At 31.0% G+C, this 27,191-nt stretch overlaps 1 protein-coding gene across 1 annotated transcript in view; it reads left to right on the top strand.

Moving 5' to 3' along the window:
• Nucleotides 1-22,770, top strand: part of LOC143233193 (protein Aster-B-like) — a 49,339-nt gene extending 26,569 nt beyond the window's left edge. The window contains exons 11-17 of the mRNA XM_076469164.1: nt 4,027-4,219; nt 5,779-5,832; nt 12,272-12,427; nt 12,696-12,774; nt 12,902-13,018; nt 13,876-13,996; nt 14,672-22,770. Of these exons, the coding sequence (XP_076325279.1) occupies nt 4,027-4,219; nt 5,779-5,832; nt 12,272-12,427; nt 12,696-12,774; nt 12,902-13,018; nt 13,876-13,996; nt 14,672-14,953 (1,002 nt within the window). The 3' untranslated portion in view covers nt 14,954-22,770. The remainder of the gene's footprint in view (nt 1-4,026; nt 4,220-5,778; nt 5,833-12,271; nt 12,428-12,695; nt 12,775-12,901; nt 13,019-13,875; nt 13,997-14,671) is intronic.
• The last annotated feature ends 4,421 nt before the right edge of the window (nt 22,771-27,191 follow it).

Here is a 27,191-nt window from a genome sequence, read left to right on the forward strand (position 1 = left end):
CAACATGCTTTTATTGTTGCTGATACCCTTTCCTGCACATCTATACAGTAAAATATATATTCAACATGTCTTTTGACAGGCCTTTCTTCTTCTTAACGAGCTATTTATCATGTGCTATTTCTCCACGTACTGAAAACTGTCTACATTTTTGGTACTATAATACCAGAAAAGTACAAACACTTGTCACTTTAACACTGTTAAGTTGTTAACCTACTTACAAGAACAGCTAGAGTTAATAAGGAATCACTGAAAAAGTCAAATCAAAGTCTGGCTGTCATCACATATTTTAATTTGTTTTATTTATTGATTTCTCAAAATGCACATGTGTTTCTACAGTTTTTTCCAGCTTGTGCAATAAGAGATAAACATATCAATAATTTTTATGTATCCTTTCTAAACATCCATCTGTTTCAACAACAACTTGCAGTTTATACATATAAAGTAGTTGATTATTTTAAGTTTTTATGCTGATGTTAGAAGTAGACAAATCTGTGAAATATCTGTATCAGAGTTTATTTAATGTTACTGTATAATATTTTTATAATATTTTGATTTCTGCCTTGAGAACCATTTTAATCCCTGGAGAGTGGTCACCAAATTTTATTAGAAATTTTCTTTATAAACACTATAATGTCCTTTTTTGTTTTGGGGATTGCAATGAATTTGTTTTACTTGAATCATGTATTATCTATAACACACTGTGTCAATAATCTTTACTGGTTTTATCATGTGAAACCAAAGGACAGATATATTTAGTGAAGAATGAGGTTACTTAGTTTTAGTGGAGCTGTTTTGTGGAACTGTACAAGGTGTAACCCACATAATGCTATTGATTGTATTTTAATCTTGTTATAGGTTTTCTACTATGTTGCATATATAATACATTTTTGTGTATAACAGCTTAAGATTCAAAATGTTCCCTTATTGTTGTACGTAAAAATGTTTTATCTTATTAACCAGGGATGTTTAAAATCAAGAAAAAAAAAAAAATGAGTGTACCATTTAAGTTTTTGTCAAAAATTTTGAAGAATTGTTTTGGTCATATTTTTAATTGTAAACCTTTACAGTTTTACATATTGTTGAGTATTAACAATAAGCCTTGTGAAATGAGGGAAAAATTTGGTTACATTTGAAAGAAATATTAAACATTTCTAATATACATTTAAGACACAAATAACACAACTAAAATATAAAGCTGAAAGCTGGATACAATTTAACTGTATATAAATAACATTTCTAGCTGACAAACACTGCTAAGTGCTAATAACAATCATCAATAATAGTAACTTCTTCAAGTACTTTCAAGGCATTCTTCATGCTAGTTTGAAAATAACAATTAGGAAACTGTAGTTTAAAATGAGTGTTTTCTATCGGTTATGAACATCTACAGAAATAAATATTGGGAGTGAAAAATTATACGGATGTGGCTTCTATTGAGAGTTCCCAAAGGATTTATTTTCCTTTTTCAGAACTTCCCATAAGTAATTTGACAGAAGGATGTGTAAAACATATTTATCTTAATTTCTGTCAAGACATTGAGATCCAGTGTATAAAAAGAATTACTTAAGTTACATAGACCGGAAACTGAAACTTGTAAATGCTTTGCATCACTGGCCAATAGAACTATAGGTTAAGAATTTCTCTTGAAATAAAGGAATTGAAACATAGATAATATAAAGCATTGGATTCTAAAATACATTGTACTGCTAATTTCATTGATATAGATTCGAAGTCAATTTATGTAGCTAAATTTTGATGTAAGATAGTAAAATCTTGTGATATGCATAGAAAAGGGTTCCTGTAAATTTAGAATTGAATGACATGCACAGAAGAGGGTTCCTGTAAACTTAGAATTGAATGACATGCACAGAAGAGGGTTCCTGTAAACTTAGAATTGAATGACATGCACAGAAGAGGGTTCCTGTAAACTTAGAATTGAATGACATGCACAGAAGAGGGTTTCTGTAAACTTAGAATCGAATGACATGCACAGAAGAGGGTTTCTGTAAACTTAGAATCGAATGACATGCACAGAAGAGGGTTCCTGTAAACATAGAATTGAATGACATGCAGCGAAGAGGGTTCCTGTAAACTTTGAATTGAATGACATTCACAGAAGAGGGTTCCTGTAAACTTAGAATCGAATGACATTCACAGAAGAGGGTTCCTGTAAACTTAGAATTGAATGAGATGCACAGAAGAGGGTTCCTGTAAACTTAGAATTGAATGACATGCACAGAAGAGGGTTCCTGTAAACTTAGAATCAAATGACATTCACAGAAGAGGGTTTCTGTAAACTTAGAATCGAATGACATTCACAGAAGAGGGTTCCTGTAAACTTAGAATCGAATGACATGCACAGAAGAGGGTTCCTGTAAACTTAGAATCGAATGACATTCACAGAAGAGGGTTCCTATAAACTTAGAATTGAATGACATGCACAGAAGAGGATTCCTGTAAACTTAGAATTGAATGAGATGCACAGAAGAGGGTTCCTGTAAATGTAGAATCGAATGACGTGCACAGAAGAGGGTTTCTGTAAACTTAGAATTGAATGACATGCACAGAAGAGGGTTCCTGTAAACTTAGAATTGAATGACATGCACAGAAGAGGGATCCTGTGAACTTAGAATTGAATGACATGCACAGAAGAGGGTTCCTGTGTACTTGGAATTGAATGACATGCAGAGAAGATGGTTCCTGTAAACTTAGAATTGAATGATATGCACAGAAGAGGGTTCCTGTGAACTTAGAATTGAATGACATGCACAGAAGAGGGTTCCTGTGTACTTGGAATTGAACGACATGCAGAGAAGATGGTTCCTGTAAACTTAGAATTGAATGATATGCACAGAACAGGGTTCCTGTAAACTTAGAATTGAATGACATGCAGAGAAGAGGGTTCCTCTAAACGTAGAATTGAATGACATGCACAGAAGAAGGTTCCTGTAAACTTAGAATGGAATGGAAGGTTGTTTGAAAATGTTTCTTTTTTCTTATTTTTAAAAAAGCTCAAGATTAATTTAAGTTGAGAATAGTTGATTGCTTGAATGTATTTGATTGATGAGTCCAACAATTAATTGATTACTAAATTCCACTAATCACTTATCTCTATTAACATACAAGTTTATATAGTTTATTATAAGGATTGTGACACTTGAGTTTTAAAGTATTCTTATACATGCGTCTTTAATAAATAGCACTGAAGTCTCTTAGAATGAAACAGTGCTCCTAGGGTGGAAACCTGTGTTGGGTAGGCAATGTTTTTCATATGCCTGGTGACTGTCTATCAAAGAAAACTTTTGTATGACTACTTGTAACATAGCAGATGATTGAAATTATGTCAGTGCAGATAGCCCTCGTGTATCTTTGCATGAAATTCAAAAACAAACAAATAGTTGCAATTATGTTCGAATAAAAGAAATGTAGATCCACATAATAATTCACTGATGAACTGCCAGATTGATCCAAATATACTGAGAGAGTCTGCTCCAAATGAAACAGAATGCATGCCTCAGCATAAAGCATAGAGAATTTTAGTTTCTGTTGTAACCAAAAACTAGTGAAGGTTAAAATAAAGAAACCAAAACAGAGTGCAGCACATATCCGGAAATCCAATATAACCAGCTGTGACCTACACAAATTAAACAAAACAGGTGCATTTGTAATTAATGGTTTACTTAGCATATTTTCATATGACATTTTCAAGTATTGAACAGTGATCTTTATGTGAGCTGAAGAAAACATGTTTTTTCATGACTTTTTGAATATATTGCATGGATTAACATGGTGTGAAATGAAATGTGTAACATTGGTGTATATTTCTCTTGTCCTTTATGAGTTAGTACAAATAATTAAAAAGTAACAGATATTAATTTTGGTCATACAAGAAAAAGTCACAATGCTTGCCAGAGAAGTTTTTAAAATGTTGCGGTTCGTTTCCTTGCCTAATTGTAAGTATTTAACTAACTGTATGTTGCATGTTAATGATATTTTTAAATCATTGTATGAACTTTGTTTTAACAGAGGCTACTGAAGCACAGTAAACCTGGCCAACTCTATGTAATTGTGTGTGATGTGGTGAACACTGGTATTCCTTACAGTGATACATTTTCTGTAAAGTCCCACTATTGTCTAACAAAAGTTACCAATGGCCAGTGCAGACTTCGTGTGTGTGGCAGTGTGTACTACAAAAAATCTGTGTGGGGACTTGTAAAATGTAAGGAACCATTGTAGTTTGATCCTGTATGTGTTTAAAGGGATAGTGAAATTTTGATCATTAACTTTTCCTTTTTTCTTTTTTTACAACACGGAACATCTTGCAGAATAGAAAACTAAGCAATATTTCAGTAGTGTATCATAGTTTTTATGTAATATGTATTTCCATACTAAATGCATGTTAATTAATGTGATTGATTCAGATATAGAAGAAATTAAGTTAGGGCCAGCTTTCTTGGCTTATCAGTTAAACTTGAATTCAATAAAATAATTAGTTTGCACACTGATTTTATCATTAAAAACCATATTAAATAACTTTTAAATAAAATTTTAGATTAACAAAATTGCTTAAATCTGATATTCATATAACTAAGCATATATATATCAGGCTAATTTTTTTAAATCATGATTATCTGGTTGTAGTGAGAATTATATTCTGTCTTTATTCTTATATAGACAGGAGAGAGAAACTGAGGATAGTTTTAGAATAATCTGTTGAGTATCATTGGGCACATATAAGATGCTGATATTAGAATTTCAGGTTAATAGTAAATGTTATAAAATTGTAATTTTATTGGTGTGATAGGTTTTAGCAGCATTCTATAAAAATTTAAGACAGTACAAGTATTTTAAGCTCAGTTTAATTTCAGTGGAAGAAAAAAATGTACAAGAAATGGTTTGACAGAAAGCAAACCTTATTGGAAAAATAAGTTATACTGTAACTTTAGAAAGCTGTTGTCTAATAATTTGCTATTGAATGCTAGTTTATTATTTGTAAACTAGGATGCCAATACTATGTTTTAATAGTGCATTCAGTACTTGTTTTGGGAACCTAAATCATGATACAGAGCACAATAGATAAAAACTATGGTAGAAGTATCAACAGTGTATGTAACTCTGTAAAGATGTAGAAAAATTAAGAGGTTTGGGATATATTTTAGAGCTCAATAAAAGCCATATACATGATTAAATGGAAATAGTATTTTCTAAAAACATTAACATTTTCATGTTGAATTTAATTCTATACATCATACAGAAGATCTTTTTACTAGACTAGATAAGATACTTGCCACTTCAGATAAATAAATTATTTTATTTTAAAGGACAGAGAATAACATATTAAGTAAAATATATTTGTAGCAGACATTTGGGTAAATTTTATGATAAATTAGGTAATGTTTTTAATCATCACAAATACTACAATGTACATAGATTTAGGAATGGATATTGAAAGTTTACACTTAATATTGCATGAACTTTGTTATTGTAATAGTGAAACTGTTTTTCAGTATTCCTGTGTATGGATTTTTTTGGTGTTGAATTATCAGTTTTGTATGATTGAGAGCTTGAAATATATGCATGTATACTGTTATAAATTAAAAAAGCAGACCATTTATTTTCTACTTTTAGACACATAACATCTTGTATCTTCACACTTGTAAGGTTTTTATAAGAATATTAATTTTACTATATTTTTTATTTAAGGTGTAACTATAAAACCTGTGTTAAATTACCTTATTTTGGCATAACAGCAATTTAATCTGTATTTTAATTTCTTAGCTCTGATAGAAAAAAGTGCTGTTCAAGGGCTACAAGATTTCTGTGCTGACTTAGGTAAATTTTTTAAAATTTTACTATTTAGTTAAAATTTCTCTGAGAACTAGCAATGTCAGGAAAAAATTATAGACAGAAGAAATCAATAATAGGTGAGAATATATTTAATTATTTCACAAATAAAGTTATTTTGTTTTACTTCCCAGAATAAAGTTATTTTGTTTTACTTCCCAGAATAAAGTTATTTTGTTTTACTTCCCAGAATAAAGTTATTTTGTTTTACTTCCCAGAATAAAGTTATTTTGTTTTACTTCCCAGAATAAAGTTATTTTGTTTTACTTCCCAGAATAAAGTTATTTTGTTTTACTTCCCAGAATAAAGTTATTTTGTTTTACTTCCCAGAATAAAGTTATTTTATGTTACTTCCCAGAATAAATTTTTTGTGAATTCTAATATTTTTTGTAGCTACCATCAACTTTGCCAGCAAACAAACATAGCTGGCATTTTACTGAAATCTACCCTCTGGAGCAGACAATCCTATATTAGAATACATTTAAAATCACATTTTGAAAATCCTACATATAGTAGCTGTTAACTTTTTCTAATTATTGACAAAATAAATTTCAACAAAATGAGATTTTGTTAACTGTATATGATCTGGGTGTATCCATTTAATGTATGTTATATAATTTGTTTTATTGCATTGTGAAAAAAATAGATCAATGAAATAGTTAGACATTTCAAATTATTTTTTGCAGGGTATGTAGCCTTTACAAAAAGAAAAATCTTATTTTTATAGGTAATATTTGTATAAATTAGCTGCTTTGAAACTTTTGAAAGATTTGGTTGTGATACGTTTTATTAAGAAACAATTAAAGATGCTTACATTTATTGCATATTTTAATTATTGATTCTCATGTTTTACGATATTATTTTAATATTTTCCTATTTTATCCTTTCTTTTGATTTGGAAAGCAAGGCACAATATTTCAATGTGTTTATTGTCACTGACAAAGAATAAAAGAAATTTTTGGACCATCCCAAAGTCATAATGAAACCAACTTTTGTAAAAAAAATTGTTAATCACAAGATCTCTTTCTATATCTGTATATACTAAATTTTAAACCAACTTGTGTTCATTTATGTACATGTGTGTGTATATATATGTATATATCTTTACAAATGGTTTTGGAAATTTCTTTAACCATTTAAACATTTACTTATTCCAATATGAACGATTGCAAGAAAAAACCAAATGCACCACCTTTGTCAACGAAAGGAATCTTGATACACTTGAGTGCAAAATAATTTAATTAAGCTGACATCATCTTGTTCAACAAAAATCATATCTTTTTCTGATCATACTCTATTATTATAAATTGAATGCAGTATAAAATGATAAAGCAATATTTAAAAAAAAAATAAGTAAGGACTACAATTGTCGTGGTAGTTTTCACAAATGCCTTTTCTTTTAGTAGCACATTGCTAATTAAAGTAAGCTTTTATTACCTTGTTTCAAATTCTAAGCAAAAATCTGATGAACAGGAAGCCCTGTCAGCTTTTATGGTTCAAAAGTATGAAAACAGAACACTTATTATATGTTTAGGTCAGGAGGATATTATATGTTTAGGTCAGGAGGATATTCTATGTTTAGGTCAGGAGGATATTCTATGTTTAGGTCAGGAGGATATTCTATGTTTAGGTCAGGAGGATATTATATGTTTAGGTCAGGAGGATATAACTTCTTAAAAAAAAAAAAAATATACGCAGTTACATCACACCATAACAACGAAAATTGAGAAACGGTGATTGGATAAAAGTCAATAAAACTGCACTTGTATTCAAATTACAAAGACATTAGCTCTATTTTGTTCAAAGCTATTAGCAATTTCATATTAGAGAATGATAAGTTTTTTGTGTTTGCAATTAAATACAATTGCTTTAGTAAAGAAGTTAGAACTTGAAATTCTTTTTTGTATTAATTTGTGAAAAAACGATTGTATGTTTATTTTATATAATTTTTAGTACAGTGTTACAATTATGCTCTTCTGGCATATACACCAATCTAGATGTGAAAGGGTTAAATTGTACTCAAAGGTACAGTTTCTGACATGACATTATATATGTTTATGCCTTTCAGTTAAAGAAATGCATGTAATTGTTCACTTTGTGATAACGTGCTTCATGATGACTAGAAATCCACTTGAAGTAAAAATGTATCTCAGGTCGGTTGATATGGGTATTAAAACTTTTACTAATAAAGCAGAGAACAATGTTTTGATCTTCTTAGGTCATCTTCAGGTTAACAAAGAGAGACTTTGCAACTGACCATTGCTGGGCACATGTCTTAAGAATGAGAGTGTAAATGACTAAGAGGTTGTAGGGGGCATTGTAGTTAGATGTTAGGTTTAAAATTAGTATAGGTATAACAGTGTTCCTTCATATTGGTTTAATTTTAGTTTTAGCTGTTGTATAAGTAGGGCTTCTTTTATTTTGCTTTTGTTTATATTTGTTTCCTTACTTAGTATCTGGGTGTTTTCTGTGGTTATACTGTGTTTATTTGATTTGCAGTGTTCAGAAACTTGTGTTAACAGTTGATGAACTATGTTGGAATAATGTTGTATAGGTTGTATTTACATTACATACATTTTCCTTAAGAATAGTGCACCTCCCTTCACATAAAGTTATCTTGATATTCATCTGCCCTTTAAGCAGTGCTAAAAACATTTCATAATCAGTGCAACAGTTTATATACCCCATCAATTTTGCACCATTTCTAAACATGTACATATCATATGACTACTCTCCACTGATAGTATTGCACCACCTATACTGGCACGGCTAGGTCCCACTGCTATTTCTTCTCAATTCTTATTTTCTTGGTTGGCATAGTATTGTTTAGATGTTTGGTTTTTTGCATATGAATCTCCTTTCTGGGTTTACAGTCACCACATTGTGACTTTTACTTGCCATTTACGTGACACCCTGAATCTGGTGATCGATTAATTATCTTCTCCCAACAAAAATTTCCTCACATAGAGTTACCTCATTCCACAAGTGTCACTACTCTTTGTCTTCACCCATGATTTTGTCAGGTCCATTGTTTCAGGTCCCAGGAACTAAACATGTATTGCACTTTTCGTTTCTCGATCCCTTAGACCTTCCATGTCCATTTACCATGGATTGTATTATATATCTTTCAACTGTGGTTTCTTTAGCTTGAGTTTTGTCTTTACTACCTTTCTTTTATTTATCTTCCCCGACTCATCGTCTGGTTGTTTGACAAAGGCTTGTTGACTTTGACTGTGTCTAGAGATCAGACGGCCTTGTTGACATTTTTTTGTTTCTCCATGGTTCATCTGGTTTTGTCTTTCCTGGTCCTTTCTCTCTATTTCTTTTCCTTTAAATTGCTATTGGGATCTCATTGTGGTCTGCTGTGCCTTTTCTTGTCCTCCATTTAAATTTTTGTTTTCATATTCAATCTACCCTAATACCTATGGTGCCAGTTTAAGTAGTTTGGCCTTCCTATCCATTTCTTCACCTTACATTTACGACCTGTATGTCCATTCTGATCCTGATTGGCTTCTTCATGCACTTCACTCCTTAAGGTGACATAACTTGTATGCCATCTTTCATTGTTCATGTTCCTGACGTTTTATTCCCTGAAACCCTTCCATTTATTGTTATCTTTCCCCTGTCACACTCACTTGTTTGGCTTGTGAACTCTTTAGGCTTTCATATTTTAACTTACCCAGGGAAGGTAACCATCGCCACAATGTTTCTTATCAGATTAAGCACATTTGTATATCCTTTGCTGCACAACATTGGCTTCATGTGGAAGAGATCATTTCAGCCAGAATGTGGACTACTTTTTATACCTTTGTTGCTCATTATCTGAGTGGCCTAGATGTAATTTCCCTCCCATGGCAATTCTGCGCATATCAGTTTGCCATTGAATGGGCTAAGCCTTATCATTTTATTTCATTTATGTTTTTATTTTAAAATTCCACTCTAAAGTGGGTGTTGTCTGATTGGGTATGCTTTGACTCAAACCCACACTATTACTGATTTAACTATAATGCTCACTGTAAAGATGGGATGTTTCTGTAAAACCATTGGTGGCATGTTATATATATAGATATGCACACACATTACATAACAATAACTTTTGATCTCTGGTAAACTGTTACCCATGAACTTCATGTGTAAAGCAGAGGGGGAATTGTTCCATTTCTGCCAACGTTTTGATTGAATAAAATGAGGCCAGTCTGCTTTTCAGAATAGGAAATCATGGACACCCATTGCACTTTCGCTTATGTGACATTCCTCTAGACTCCCCAGGGCATTCACATTCCTCCTTTCTTCTTCCAGTGTAGTACAGTAGTCCTCAATGCTTGCTAGTTCACAACTGCTGGGGTGGTGGACCATGGAGGCTTCTTCCTGAGTAAGTTTAAAAATATATTTTACCATACATATTCATGGTTATCCACTCAATGAGAAGAGGCAAAAAGCTGGTGTACCTCCTTCCATTTTGTCTGGATATTTTTTCTTAGGTGGACAAATGTAAGTTGGAGGGGGTCCAGCCTATGCAAGATTCTCCTTATGATTACAAGTTTGGGATGACAGTGCCCTTTTCCTACAGTTCTGTGCAGCAGATACCATTCTGTTCATTATTCTGGTTGCAGGAGGTTCTTTCCTTGCTTCTATGGTTATGTTGGGAGATTTCGTCTGCCTCATAATACCAGCACCAGGATGCAAGTGCTCTGTTCCTGCAATTGGGGGAAGTGTTTCATGTTCTTATAATTCTGGATGCAGAATGTCTCTTCCCTGCATTCACATTTGGGTGAATTATGATTTTGCCCATAGTACTGGTTACTGCTGTTATTCTATTGTTAATTGAGTTGAAGTAACACCACAGTGCTGGGTTTGATTTATTATTATTCTTTCTCCTACAATTTTATTTTGTAATTGATACAGTTTTGACCATAAGCTCTCTCTCTCTTGAGAATTCCAGTAGCTTGGTGTATGGTACTCTGTGTACATACAGTTTGAAAAGAATATATGCATGTATGTGTATATATATAACATGGTTCAAATGTTCTAGCCATGATGTTGTTCTTACAGTTTTTTGGTTTTTTTATCCTCATTTGCCTAATCCCGAAAACACTGAACATTGCGTGTTCGATGATTGAGCCATACTTGGCTGATTCTATTTATATGTTAGATCTTGCACCTCTCAGAATATATTATGTTTATATAAATATTTTGCTTTTCCACCCATTTTTGATTAATTTCCTATTTCCTGAGTAAAGAACACACCTGTTCCAGAAGCAGTGCTTTACCCCATGGATGTTCATCATTTTCATCTCCAGACACACCTATTCATTTTCAACAGTAACTTTCTGCTTGGCTTAATATTTGTGCACCCACACTGGTCCTTCCACCTTTGTACTATTGGATTTTATCTTTATGTGAGTGAAGGTAATACTGAAATGGAAGTTAACATTTTTCTTACACTGAAAATGTATTTATGATAAGTACTTACCTCCTTTCACAAACTCCTTTCCTTCCTTCCCACAGCTGATGCTCTCCTTTTGAAGCCTGTCAATTCTTGAAGGTGAGGGTTAAGAGAGAATAGCAGAGTTAGCTGTGCCAGTATAGGTGGCATAATACCATTGGTGGAAAATAGACATGTGACATGTACATGTTCAGAAGTGGTAGCAAATTGATGGGATATATAGATGTGTGCACTGATTGCAAAATGTTTTAGCAGTGCTTAATGAGCAGACAAATATCAGGATAGCTTTGTATTGATATACATTTAGACTATGACCCAGTTTAAAAGTGATTAGTTTTTGGAGGGTCAAGATCACAGCAAAGTTATGAAAATCCCCAAAAAATATTGTTAATACTGGAACTGAATTTTTACACTATTTTTGCTCTACAACTCTGTCAAAAATGACTGGATTTTGATGAAACTTGGTTGGTATGTAGAACATCATTCCTCATTGTTCTGCCAAAAATGGTCCTTGTCTGTTGATAAGGTTAGATATAAGTATTGTTTGAGGGCTGAATATGATCAATGCTGTGTGGCATAGGCATTCTATTGGGTGTCCCTCTAGTTTCCTTTTTCCATTCAGAGTAAAATTATCTGAGTAGATAAACTTTTACCTTTTCAGATTTTGTTTTTCTCAAAATATCTTTATACATGGTGTACAGTTTGGTATGATTAGTTATTTTTCACATATTTACACACTTTCTGTTTAAAAGAAGCATTTATCTTACAGACCTTAAAGATATATTTTCACTTATAATAACAACTAGTATTTCTCCCAAAATTTTGAACATGTAAATAGACAGAGTTTTATTTTATTAAGCAACACTTGTTAATTTAGTTTGTGTGATTTGTTGACATGTTTAGTGCCTTCAGTTTTTAACACATTTAGATACATTACTTTTTCTTTTTTCAAACATGTGCTTCTTAATTATTTTACACTAGAGGCTGCACTCAACAAAGAAGCTGACCTTATGAAACAACAATCAATAAAGAAACCAAGGCGTCGTAAAAGAACTAAGTTGGTTGAGTTTTCTAAAGCAGATTCTCATAATAGGCTATCAAGGTCCTTGCACACTCAGACCACTGGTAGGAAGCTATGTAAGTATTTAGAAACTGTTACAAATTTAATTTCATTACATTTTAATGTGAACTTGTAATGTAGGTTTGAAATATTTTTGAATTGAAATGTTATAAAAAGTGAACATTATATTATTTAAAAGATAGAATAAAATGTTTTTTGCTACTGAAATATAATTAATATGTTAATATATACTTTGAAATTACAACCTTTCAGCTTTTAAGTTCTTTCTTTCTGTTACAATCTACAAAAGAATCAGTAAAAGTTACTGATGTTCATTTTTTGTAGCTGTGCCATATTTATCAGGAATGGAAAGTGAATCTTTTGGATATACCTCAGATTTTATCATTAGAGTGATCTTGGCCACGTAAGTATGCAAATACTATAAAATTATTCTGCTTGACTGACGTGTCTCTATGCTTTGAAGTTACATACATTGAAAGATCTTTGAATTTTTGTTAAAAATGTATTTTAATTGTCTTTGTTCCTTCTAGATTAGTTGTATTGTTACTGCTGAACATTTTATTGTTTTACAAACTGTGGTCTCTGGATGATGAAACACTTGAGGGTGAACAAGCAAATCATCGTGTGTTTGATGTACCACTTGAAAGGTAAATGTGTAAATATAAATTATATTTCTCTTTAACCTTGATATTGAAACTTGGATAATAAAATTCAAGATGAGTTGTGGCTTAGTGGTTAATATGCCTGACTTTATGAGTAAGGCTTTATTTTCTTGTTCCACTTTCACTGAGAAAACTGCACCATGCACTTAGGGGTTTTAAGTGCATTATAAGAGTGACAGTCAAATTCCACTGTTGAATTAAAGTATCAACACTTATTTTATCTACTTGGTTTTTGCATAATGTTTTATCAAACTATATATATATATATAAAAAATAGGTATATATGAAAATTCTGCAGTTAATTACATGAGCAATTTTCATCATTGAGATAAAGAAGATTCTTTTTGTTTTGAATTAGTTTTTGACAATGACAAACTTGTGTGTCTAGAGTTATGGAACTGGTCATTGTTCAACAACTGACATTATAACCAGCATTATTATTCAGCTATGTTTGATAGCAAAAATGTTTGTGAGAATGTATTAAAATGTCTTATTGAATTGGTAGTTAGTAAGGCAAGCTTGAATTAAAATACCAGAAACTTTTTAGGTGACTTAAAAAAATATTTTGTTCCACCAAGAACTAAAGTCAGAATGAAAAGTAATGGTATTGGGCCTTTGTAAGTAGATATTTTGCTTTTTCATTATAACTGACTGCTAAAATACCTTTGTGATAACAAGTATTAATTTAATACATGATTGTTGATTATAAGTATTAATTACTATATTAATTTAATACATGATTGTTGATTATAAGTATTAATTACTATATTAATTTAATACATGTTTGTTGATTATAAGTATTAATTACTATCTGTTCTAGTGATATGTTTTTTTGTTTTTAGTTTAGAGGAACTATCTCAAGATGATTGGATTAACCTGTTAAAAAAACATGAAGTTCTGTATCAGATAGAGACTGAGAAATGGAAAGATGTATTAACAGAAATAATAAAAGTTACAAAAATTGTAAGTATGTATTTGTATGTACTTCAGCGAACATTAATTGGAGAAGTTATTTGAATACAATGTATTTGAAGGAAGGTCTACTTTCTGTAAGTGCTCAATTCATTAGATTTCTTATTTTGTAATAAAAACAATCATTATCTTCATAAATATTGTTAAAATGTAACAACCAGTTGCCAGTTAACGTCGAGGAATAGACTTAATGTATATTTCCACAAAGATCACTTTAATTTCAGCATTTGTTTCAATAGAAATAACTTCCTTGAATAACTAGTTATTTATTAACACTTTGCAAGTTGTAATTTGAATAAAACCAAGAAAAATGATTCATGATAAAATGATGAAATAGTAATGCAATATCTTTTTCATAATAAAAAAGTTGTATATTACTCAAATATTTAAGGTTTCAAAAGATGTTCAAAAGTAATTTGCACTACAAGTTTCTTGTTTATGTTCTTAAATGTATAACGTATACACACGTAAAGGCTTATGGAAAATTTTAATTTTTAAATGTACTTGCATTTGTTTTAAAATTATGAAATTTTGTTTAAAAATGTGTGGATGTTTAATAAATTATTTATGAAAAACTTAATTTAATTTTTAGGCTTAGATGTGTTGTTAGTAAGATCACTTTTCATGATGAAGATGAGATTTGTTATTTTGCATCTGTTTTTGCAGATGGAAACATCTCTGACTGATCTGAAGAGTAGTATAGAATTATACAGTTCTGTTTCATTATTCAACACTGCCAGCTTCACACATCTCAAAGAATCACCCTCTACATCACATAGCTTCAAAAAAGACGTTTTAACATCACATAACTCAGATGAGAACTTGAAGCTGCACAACTACGATAAAGAGACTTCATCATACGTATTGGAGAAAACTGAAAGGATGGAGAAAGTTCCTCAAACTGTTTCTAAAGAACATCAGTTAGAATATGAAAAATCAATAAAGTAATATTTACTCCAGTTTTTCATTAGGCTAGTAATGATGTCACGTGAAGTTCAGTTACTTGAGCTTATCTTAATAAAAACGATTATTTTCTAATATTTATTTCTTGAATGTACACTTGTATATAATGAGAATTGCATGTGTAATGAATCTCAGTTTTGCTCAATTCTCTTTGTATTTATCTGTGTAATGATTTTTGAACAATTGTCTTTTCAATGGTTTAAGCTCTTGTTAACTTTTGTGTGTGTATATATATATATATATGTGTGTGTGTTGGTTTCTGTATGTATGTATATATATAATTGCACTTTCAGAAGAGCTGGATGTAGCCCATATTAAGGAGTTTGTATAGTTTAGTTTCTGCTTCTAAGTATTCATGAAGTAATAGTAACAAAGTGTACTTGAGAAATATTTGTAACAGAAATAACAACAAAGTTTGTTTTGTTCTTTTGGATAGTTTCAGGTCAATAAGGTTAATAGTCTATGTCAAACAAAGTGCATGTAAAATATATTAAATAGTTAAATATTTCTGTGATTGTGAACTTTCACAGTGTAGTCTGCACGATGTGATATGGATTTACATCTATGTTATCAAGTTTTTCTCTGCAACTACTTCATTTAGGTATCAGTGCTTATTGGATGCAGCAAAAAGGTTTTTGACACATATTTTGTCAACTCAGAACAACGAGAACATCAAATATAAAAAGCAGGTTTATAAATGGATTCCAACTTGTATTCCTAAGACTTTTTCTCCAAATGACTGTAGCTACATAGTACAGTGTTTTAACAGGTATTAAAATTGAATACAAACAGTGAAATTGGCAATTAAAACATTAGCTCAAGTCATAATCTAGCTGCATATATTATTTTCTATGTCACAAGAAGGCTATGTTTGACATGCAATGATTTTCTGTTAAATTGTCTTAGTTTTATGAGAATATATCTAGTTATAGAGCAATGTTGTTTGGACCTTTAAAATATTAGTTTTTCTTTGTTCAGCCTTAGCTGCTATAAATCTTTGAATTTGGCACGAAGTATGTACCACACAGGTTACATTATATGTTTTTTTTATTTTGCAAGTAAATGTTGATTACATTCAAAGTGAAGTTTTTGTGTAATACATACTATCTTTTTGTTAAGCTTGAATTTGAACCTGTAATATCTGGGTAAATTAACCTTTCTTCCCCATCTGTATAGCTGATTATTTTAAACTTTGTAGAAAATCATATACTTTTTGTTTTACTAAATGGATTTCACCATTAATAGAACATATGAAGCTAGCCTTGAAGTAATGAATCTGTATGCCTAAAACTATAACCATTTTACCAACAGTGATGATTAGACTACCATGTTTTAACTGTCTAGTCCCTTTAATTAGAACAAAATAAGAATCATGCTGGTAGTGATGATGGTATTTGTTGTAAAATATCTATGTATTCTTGATCTAGAATGTAACACCTCTGATTTTACATTATTGTGAGAACTTTATAATTCTTTATTTTACTAACAAGTATGTATCACTTAACACACCTATGAAAAGTGGGGCCTAATAGGCCCCAGAGCAACTTGAAAGGTTATTAATATTAGGCTAATAATTTTGTATTTAAATGAAATTGCCATTTAAATCCATTAATGAATGGATTAACGAGATTCTCACTGTCCCTATCTACTATCTAGCGAAACCACAGCCAGGGGAACGGGCTTGGAGAAATCAGGACTAGAAACGTCTTTTCGTAGGAGTGTTAAATTTTTTAATGTTGGAGATTAAAAGCATGATTCTCCTAAAATAATTTTCTTTAGGTTTATCCAAATATTAAGTGCTTCAATTATTAATCTTTGCAATTTAGTTTTATTTGTACTGATTATCTGTGCTCAAGAGGCATCTGTGTAAAGAATACTTTTTGTTATGATATTTCTACACTTAAGAACAGAACTTTCTTTGACATTTTCAATAGCAGTATTTCAGTACTTTTCTATACTGAAAGACACTAAATAAAAGCAATGGAAACTTTTATATAACTAATATTATGAAATATTTAGGTATTGTTTTAAGATTATTATGTAATCTAAGATTTAGATTCTTAATTTTTATTTTTGTGCATTAACAGAAATATTAAATAAATCACAATATTAATTTTATTTCACTTATAAGAAACATTTTTGGAAACAAAAACAGTATTCACTAAGTACCATCCATTTTGTCTTATGTTATCTTGTTTCCATGTTCAAATGCATTTACCTTTGTGGTACTTTGAGTCAAATTGATTTCTGTAAAGAATATTGGGTGGGTCTGCAGGATAACTTCCAAAGTAATATTGAATTTAACAAACTTGACTCTGTGATGACAAGAAAACCCACTTGTAGAGAAAATTATACATGTAAAAATGGCTGGTATGATAGAGAAAGCACTATGTAGAGGAGCGAACAACGTTTTGACCTTCTTCAGTCATCTTTGGGTTCGCTCCTCTACATAGTGCTTTCTCTATCCATACCAACCGATTTTACATGTATAATTAAGAAACTTGACTGAATTTAAGCTAAGAAATTAACAAACTGGACTTGATGTATGATATAAAATTAAAGTAGTCTCATTTATTAATAAAATAATACTGCATGTGTGGGTGTATTCTTGTGTTGGACAATAAACTCATGGAACAGTTAACTAATTTTTTTCCCTTCAAATGTCTTTTCACCAGAAAACTTCTGTTAATACTGTTTAAATCTTAATTTATTACTTAAGTTAAAAAGGCTTACCAATAGCAACTAGTGTTACACATGTGACTGTTCATTTTCATTCAACACATGGGAGGTTGTTACCTTAATATATGGCCTGGCATAGTCAGGTGTGTTAAGGTGTTCGACTCGTAACCTGAGGGTCGCAGGTTCAAATCCGTGTCGCACCAAACATGCTTGCCCTTTCAGAGTTACAATGTTATGGTCAATTTCACTATTCGTTGGTAAAAGAGTAGCCCAAGAGTTGGCAGTGGGTGGTGATGACTAGTTGCCTTCCCTCTAGTCTAGTCTTACACTGCTAAATTAGGGACCTAAGCATAAATAGTTCTGAGGTAGTTTTGCATGACATTTCAAAAAACAAACCTAAATATATCATCTAACCTACTAGTGAAGGACACTGTTGTGTACATTCTTGCATAAAATGCAGCTGTAGCTCCCACACTGGAAGAACAGGTATTATTTCTAGAGAATAATAAAGCTAGTGTGTAATCCATTTAAAGACTTTCTGGACATTTTGGTGAGGCTAAGAATAAACAAACATTTTTTTTAAATGTTTGCATTAAAATAAGAAGATACAAAATGCATGGTATATAAGTGCACTACATCTTTATAAGAGACTGGGTGTTTCCTGTGTTTAAAAGTTACTTACTAAATTAAATTTTGTTTGTAAATGAGGAATATGTTAATATTTATTATGCTAACAGTATTTCACATTTCAGGGAACTTTATAAATTAACTTTAAAATAACTCAAGTTGGAATAAAGGAAGGTAGGGATGGTGGAACATTTAAAACTGCAAACTGGACATTTTTGGTGAAGATGTTTCCTTGAAAAGAAATAGAAGTATTTGTTTTGATTACATTGTGGGTGGTTTCATTGCACTTAAACTATATCTTACCAACAGTTTAATAATAGTATCAGAAGTGTCATAATTAATGTTTAGTTTCATGGCACTTTAATAATTAATGGTTAAGTATCCATAGTATTTTTGTAAAAAGAGACATTCTGTTTTTACATATTGGCTACCATGTGTCTTTCATTAAGTAATAAGACTACGGTTTAAAATGCACTGTATTTGTTTTATATTTTTGCTTTATATGTGATTGAAGACACAAATTTTCCAAATATGTGAAACTCATTTGAGTTTAGTGGTGAACTGTAATACCTTTTTATTTCACATTGCGATGATTTTATTATGTATTCTCTTATAAAACATTGCAAAGCTCAGCATGTTGAATTTATACTACATTATCATGTAAGTTTAAATTCAAATGTTTGTGCATTGCCCTTAAGTGTCAATGGTAAATCTGAAGCTTTACAATGGTAAAAACTTAGTTTTGATACTTGTGGTGGGCACAGTACTTATAGCTCACTATGTAGCTTTGCGCTTATCAATAACAAACATGTCTGTGCATTTTCACCGAACATTGCTTCTAGGTTATGCTGATTAATCAGGGTATAGATTAACTTTTAGATGCTTGTGTAATTAATTATTGTTTTTGTCTGCAATATCAAATTCTTCCTGGTGTTTGTATTTCAATTGAAAGTGAATCAAATATATTTATGAACTATATTTTGAAATATTTTCTGAAAAGAAGCAGAATAAGGTGAACTAAACATCAGGCAAAAAAAATTCATTGTCACAGTAAAGGAAAACATTAAACTTTCCACTGTACTTCCTATTTATTGTGATACTCGCCCACAGATGTGAAGTGTTAATGCTAGTCCTAGTAAATAGCATATGTATCGGAAATAACAACGTACTGAGTATTAGTATTAGGGATTTCTTCAAGTTTGTTATTCTTGTATGAAGTATATATGTATAAAACTAATTCCACTGAGGTGTTACTGATTTTATTCTTCTTCTAGGCTTTCGTATATTCTGAAATTAAAAATGCACTTTACTCTTAAATGATTTTATATGCATTAGGAATCAAGACATTTTTCATAATACAAGAGATTTTCATTCACATCATGTAACAGAAAAACATTAATATTTTAATTCCACAGTAAATGTACAGAAGTACTTGGAAGTTTTGTGACTGCTTGCACGAATGATATGTGAAATATAAATACAGAAATACTTCTGTGAGGCTTTGTGTTATAAGCAAGCATGTCTAGTAAAAACAACTTGTTAATTTATTGATGGTTTGCACTTTATAGTGTCTTTAAGTGTTGATTTCAGGTTTTGTAATTCTGTGATATTACCCAAATTGTTTAGAATAAAAGTACTTCTCCAAGTTATTTCTTTAGCCAAGTAGTGAAATATACAAGTTAGCTTATTAACTGATTACATTCTGTGAGCTGGAAGAATACTTTTTGAATTATGTAACCGTATGATACCGTGAAGGTTTTTAAACATGTACAGTATACAAAATGTGGTCACAAAACGTAGCTCAAACAAATGCAGAATTTTAGTACCTGTTCCTAGAGGAAGATGTAGGAAAATGTTTTTCATGTTGTTTATGTTTATAATGTTGTCTGTTAAAAGTACTCTTCTAATTTCTGTCATCGTAATACTTCTTGTCTAAACTACAACATAATTATGATGAAATTTGTCTAAATGGATGGAATCACTTGTTATAAAAACACTAATATAGTGTGTTCAGTCATCCTCTACACTAGAATTTATATAACAGGAAGTTGCCATCCATTCAACCAAATTTCATTATGAATACTCTACCTATACAATCTTTTAAAGAACACCACACAATCAGTTTATGCTGTTATGGTCACCTGTTACTGTTATAATTGTTGCACATCATTTGGTAAATTGATATAAATGTAATACAGAAGTGCTGTCTTTATTGGTTTATTTTTGAAAAACCTTAAGTTATAGGGTTTCATGGATTATGATTAATTTTTTGTGTGATTATTTGTATTTTCTAAACATGTTTATATCCTTGTCCAATAAATCTGTCTTTATTATATCTTAATTTTACAAATGTTTTCAGTTTTTAACAGGAAGAAGTTTGTAAAAAGTACATTAATGAATCATTTTGGAACCAGAGGGTTTTAACAAGACTTCAAAAAGTTTTAATGTCAGTAATTAGTTTTTGTGTACTTTAAGAAGAAAATACAGTTTAAATATTTATTTGACACTACTAAAAATAGTGTTAATAACAATATTTATCAAAAATGGTAACTGGTTTGAATTTTAATTTATTTGGATTATTTGAAAGTGGGTTGTGTTTTGTCTAATATTTCATAAAGCACATTGAGCATTACATAAACAAGTACTTTTAAATGTTTTTATCATCCTAATAGCTAGAAATTATTATTTGAGATTATTACACACCTTTTGGTATGTTAATGTTTATTTTAATACACTAAACGTGATGGCAGTTTAAAAAAAAAAGTTATTACATTAGAAACTATTAGCCTAACTTATTTTTTACCAATAATTATTCCATGAATACACCACAAATTCATTTCATGAATGATATTAGTTTTGATTGGCTCAAGAAGCTATTTACTGACATTTAACTGTCTCGACTGGACTTTTCTGCCTTTTTGTTGATCAAGATTGATATTGCAAAATTTATTTATTTCAGTTAGCTATGAAATATGAGGTTATGATATACTATAGGATAGGGGTAGTAGTACTTACTCCATTTTTGATGGGATATACCTAGTATATCAATAAAAATCAACAGAATGAGAGAATGTTGTACTTGCAAACAATTAATGAAAAGTAATTTATAATATATAATTTTTTTTTAAACAAGGGTTGAAAAGAATTATTTAAACCTAATAAATTTCAAATAATTGAGAATTAGAAACTTCAAGGATCTGAATGAGTCAGTTTGAATGTTTAATTTTGAATTACCAATTTGGACTTGACATTTGCTAAATATTGTTTTCTCTGTACTTTGGAAAGAAAAATGTGTGTGTGTGTATATATACGTATAAATATGCACTAGGAGTGTTTATTTTTAACTATAGCACCCTGTGTAATCTTATTCCAAAAAGATTGTAGACAAAGGTTAAGGTTTTTGAAGTGTGATGACTGATAAGTTACTGAATTTAGTATATGTATTTATTTTCACTACCTAAAAAAACAATCTTTTATTTAAACAACTTGTGAAGTACAGAAAATCTTCCCTGGGTATGTGTACATATGTGTACACCACAACAAAAAAAGTCATAGTGTATTATGTGGTTATGGGGATTTTGGTTAATTTGACTATGTGTTCATAAATAGTAAAATATTATTTTAGTGTATACATTGTTTTTGTTAAAAGTTCTAGGTTAAATCTTTATAAAATAGGTTGGGTTAGTATCATATAAATGGAGTCAGGAATGATAAGGGGTGAATTATAGATGAATGAAACCAGGATTTTACGAGCAGGGGGATAGAAGGAATGAGACTGACCAAAGATTATTCTGAAAACTGATTGTTATGGAGGTGCTAATGTTTCAGTCAGCACTGGGGTGATCTGTTAGCTAAAATTAACTGCATATACAATTATAAAATTGGTAATATGTTGTGATAATGTTTGGTTTTAATGCTCTTTGTACTGATTTATTATTGCACACTGAAGCAGAATGATTTTCATTTGTTTTTGGGTTTTTTCCACCAAAAACAAACAAAGATAACTGCAAAGTAATCCATTGTGACATGGTAAAGTTATCCATTGTGACTTGGTAATGTTGTGGCATTAAATCATGAAATGGGAACAATTTTAAAGATGAAATAGTAATATATTTTTTACTGAAAAAAAAACCAAGCTTGGAATGCTGTGATAAGTGAAAACTGAATGGAGAGTGAGTTGATATTTTTACTTCTTGGTTGTACATCTATTTATTGATTTTTAAAAGAATAAAAGTATTAAAATAAGTGTTTTTCTTGTATTAAAAAAATCGTATTCATAAAATCACATTTCATTACTGTCCTGTAATGAGTTTGAAATGTATACACCAGTATCAGTTTATTTGGGCTGTAAATTGTTTTAAAGCTACAACCTGTAATGGCAGGAAATACCAGCAGTCAGGAATATTTATGTGCAAGTGTGTTAGTAGTTCTGTACATTTTCAAGATCCTTCTGTAGTACATGTTTTTGACCAAATAAAATAATTGAATAAATTTTATAATTTAACTTCTGTGTATTGATAAATTCAAGGAATGTGGAAGTGTAGACACAAGTGAACTTGGAAACAGAATTTGATTTCAGTTCAGTCCTAAATAATAAATGTTAATGTAAATATATTATTAACAAAGCAAGGAGCATGTGTAATAGAATCCATTTTGTTAAATTAAATCATTTAAAGATGGCCTTTCTAGAATACTGTGAATTTAGGACACTAGTCTGATCCAATCTCTGGCTAATAGGTGTGCAAATTAATAGGTGGAGATCTGTATTATTATCCTAATTTATTAATTTAATGTACAAATTTACCCTTACTGCCTTTGGATATTGAAGCTCGTAACGTTAATTAATTTAAGTTACAGGGAGAGGAGTATTATTGAAATATGCATATGTTTGATATACACACTGTTTATGAGATTTGTACACGTTTTGGAAAAAAAATAAAAAGGTGCAGTAACTGGCTAGTTTAAGCAATATTTGTAGAGAAATAGACGAATAATCTTCAAATGTAGCTCGGATAGAAAGGACAACGTGTTGAAAGTCATTGGGACTTCATTTATATATATTATAAATATAGTCTCACAAGTTATTACCTGTAACACGTATTAAATGTGTAAATGATATATAAAGTGAAACATCCAAGTCTGGACCCTATATTTATTTATTTTGTTAATCAATGACACGAGTCTGAAAATACACAAAACTTGTGCTGTTATCCAACACATACACACAGTGCTTTCTCAGAATAAACTACTGATAATTATAGTCAAGCTTGACTATTAAAAAAAATTTGTTTTTTATGCTAACATCTTACGTAACTTTTAATCTGTTTTTTGCCCTAATAAAAGAACTAGACAGAAATACACATCACTTCAGGTTAAAACTTTTTTTTTTTTTTTTACTGAAAACAATTGATGATTTTCATGTTGTACTCAGTAAATATTTAGGCACAGTTAAGTAGTTTATTAGAGTATATTTACAATATTTTAACTATGTGGAAGGAATTGAATAAGTAAAAAAAAAGACTAGTGGTGGGCTTCGTTGTCCGGTTTTAAATAAAATTAAAAATATTATTTGATTTGAACTTGAAAATGAAGGATCAGAACTGGAATTTTATACACCAGGTGGTGGCCTTTGTTGTTCAAGTATTTCTTTAACTTTTGTTATTGTGCTTTTAAATACCTGACAGTAATAATACATTTTACAATATATGATCAGTTATTGAAATTAATTAAGAAATAGAACCCGCTGATATATATGTATATATGGTCACTTTGGTACTTTGGAAGTGTATTTTAACGTTATTAATTTCAAATTTAACTTACATGTATATTCATACATATAGTCATACCGTGAATATTCTTACAACCAATGATAACATTTGTTGAACAACTTTTATGAAGTTTTATATTTATATATTTACAGTGCAATTGTGTTATTTTAAAATATTTTCTATTGTGTTAGATTTTATGTTATATTGCCTATGTAATATTTGATAGCTCATAAATAACTTTACAAATCGGCATTTTGTAAATTTAAAATGATGTAAGGATGGCAATGCCAAAAATAATGCAAACACAATAATATAGGGATGATACAGGAATACACAGTAAATTTCTGCATGACTTTCAATATTAGAATTAATGTTACATTGTAAAATGCACGATTAAAAAATATTTATGAGGTCGGTCGAATTGACAGACCTCGTAGCGAGAACCTTTAATAATCAAGACATATTTTACTCAATTTAGTTTTCATTTTACCCAAGTCCTAGACTTTTAGCTACACTACATTAATTCCTACCTTAACATGGCCGTGGTATTATGATAAACAATAGTAAAGAATACATAACTTCCAACTGCAATAATATTAAAGTTAAGTATATATTTTACAGTGTAATATTAAATTTTAACATTGAAAGACGTGTTGGAAAGATCTATGTGTAGCTGTATCATTCCTGTTTTACCCTATACATAATTTTTAAAGGATCACTTTATTCTGTAAAAAACGCCAGTTTTTACGATTAATTAACGACATCGTGCATTGCTCAGCAAGAAAATGGATGTAAGTTCAAATTGACGTTGTTAACAAAGTAGTTGTATAGTTATTAAGACTGAAACAAGAAAAAGACAGCTGAACAATATAGCGGGTTGGTCACTTTCTGGTTTGGTATCTTATCGATAATTTCTTGTCTTGTTTTTGGGCTTGTTGAGTAGAAAAGCGAATGAAAGTAAGTAATAATCATGTTTTAAAATAAAACTCTTTGTCATTATTGATTTTTTCAGCGTGAATATTTGTACTATACCTATTGAGTACCTTGGCCATCTTTACCGACTCTGTGATAACTTTAAAACTCTGAAATTTAATGGCGTTACTGTTGGCGTCTAAAACACCGTAATTGAACCGAAATTATTGGGGTAGCTTGTGGCCCTGACATTCTATTTTTAATGTTCCAGTCCAGTGCGGATGTGACTGACGTCCGATTTTTAATATGTCCTAACCCCTGCTTTCCGTCAGTCCTGTTTAGCATAGAGATTGGATAAAATTGGCAAGTAATTTTATTTGAAAAAACAACAACAGCATTATCTTGGTAATTCAATAATTTTAGTTTACGATAATTAATATACAAGACAACAAATAAATAAACGAGAATATTGAAAAGTTTTGTGTGGAATAATTATTTCTATAGGTATTAATCCTTAAACAACGGGAATATTGTAGGTGGCAGCATCAATTGATGATGGCCGCCGTTTCAGGGTTAACAAACTTCTAGTTTATAAGTTTTGTATTTTTTCAGTATCACTTTTATATTCGTAAAACTATATATATTGTGCCAAAATAGTGATAAATGTCATCAACCTTATTGTTTAGCTTAAATTTCGAAAAATAACGAATTCTTATAGTTGATAAGTTAGATTTTAGGTATCACAGTTCTGTAAAATAACAATAACTGTTTAGCTTTAGTCTTTTAAAAATCTCTAGTGTTCAGCAAGAGCTTACCTTGTAAGATCTCCATAGAATTGAAGACAGAAGGGCCCGGCAGGGCCAAACGTGTTAAGGCGTTCGACTCGTCATCCGAGGGTCGCGGGTTCAAAACATGCTCGCCCTCCCAACAGTGGGGGCGTTATAACGTGACGGTTAATCCCACTATTTGTCGGTAAAAGAATAGCCCAAGAGTTGGCGGTGGGTGGTGATGACTAGCTGTCTTCCCTCTAGTCTTACACTGCTAAATTAGGGACGGCTAGCGCAGATAGTCCTCGAGTAGCTTTGCGCGAAATTCAAAAAACAATCGAAGAAAGAAAATATTTCCTTCTATGAATAACGAGCTGGCCCGGCATGGCCAAGCGTGTTAAGGCGTGTGACTCGTAATCTGAGAGTCGCGGGTTCGCATCCCCGTCGCGCCAAACATGCTCGCCCTTTCAGCCGTGGGGGCGTTATAATGTGACGGTCAATCCCACTATTCGTTGGTAAAAAAAGTAGCCCAAGAGTTGGCGGTGGGTGGTGATGACTAGCTGCCTTCCCTCTTGTCTTACACTGCTAAATTAGGGACGGATAGCACAGATTGCCCTCGAGTAGCTTTGTGCGAAATTCAAAACAAACAAACAATAATGAGCTATTCAATAGTTTTTTCGTTTATTTAGAATTAAGTACAATACTTCTCAATGGGCTATCTATGCTCTGCTCACCACGGGTATCGAAACCCGGTTTTAGTGTAAGTTTGCATACATGCCACTGGTGGCACTATTCAATAGTAATAATAACTCAAACAAACACTCATGAGCTGTAGATTGCATTTGTTATCATCAAAACGATATAATGGATCTTCTTGGAAAACGTTGTAATAAATAAATAAAACTCAGTAATGTCAAGAAAACCCACTTGTAGAGAAAAATATATCTGTAAAAACGGCTCATTTGGGTTCACTCCTCTACGTAAAATGTTTTCTCAACTCAGACGAGCCGTTTTTACATATAAATAAATAAAACGTTCCTCGCTGGTACATCGGTAAGTCTACGCTAAAATCAGTGGTTCGACTTTCATCGGTTGACTCAGCAGATAGTTTGATGTAGCTTTGCTATAAGAAACACACACACGTAAATAAAACGTCGTAATATTAATTTATTGAAAGTATATTGAGGTTAAGTACGTTATATTAAAACGATTATGGAACCTCACCATATCGCTACAGCCCGTGCTACTACATCTGGCGACTGAAAATAAACCCTGAAATGTGACTACTGTTGTAAATTTATTATGTTCAAAACACATCATTCTTTACGTGCTTTCCATAAGCCATCTAGAGTATGAAGATGACGGTTTCCAAGCGTCCATTTTAACAATTCGATTACACAGAAATCCATAAGCATTGTTCTCAGTAAATTGACTGGATTACCTTCGTATGAAATAGCATGAATACTCGTT

This window comes from Tachypleus tridentatus, chromosome 12 (assembly GCF_004210375.1).
Source record: "Tachypleus tridentatus isolate NWPU-2018 chromosome 12, ASM421037v1, whole genome shotgun sequence".
Taxonomy (NCBI): Eukaryota; Metazoa; Arthropoda; class Merostomata; order Xiphosura; family Limulidae; genus Tachypleus; species Tachypleus tridentatus.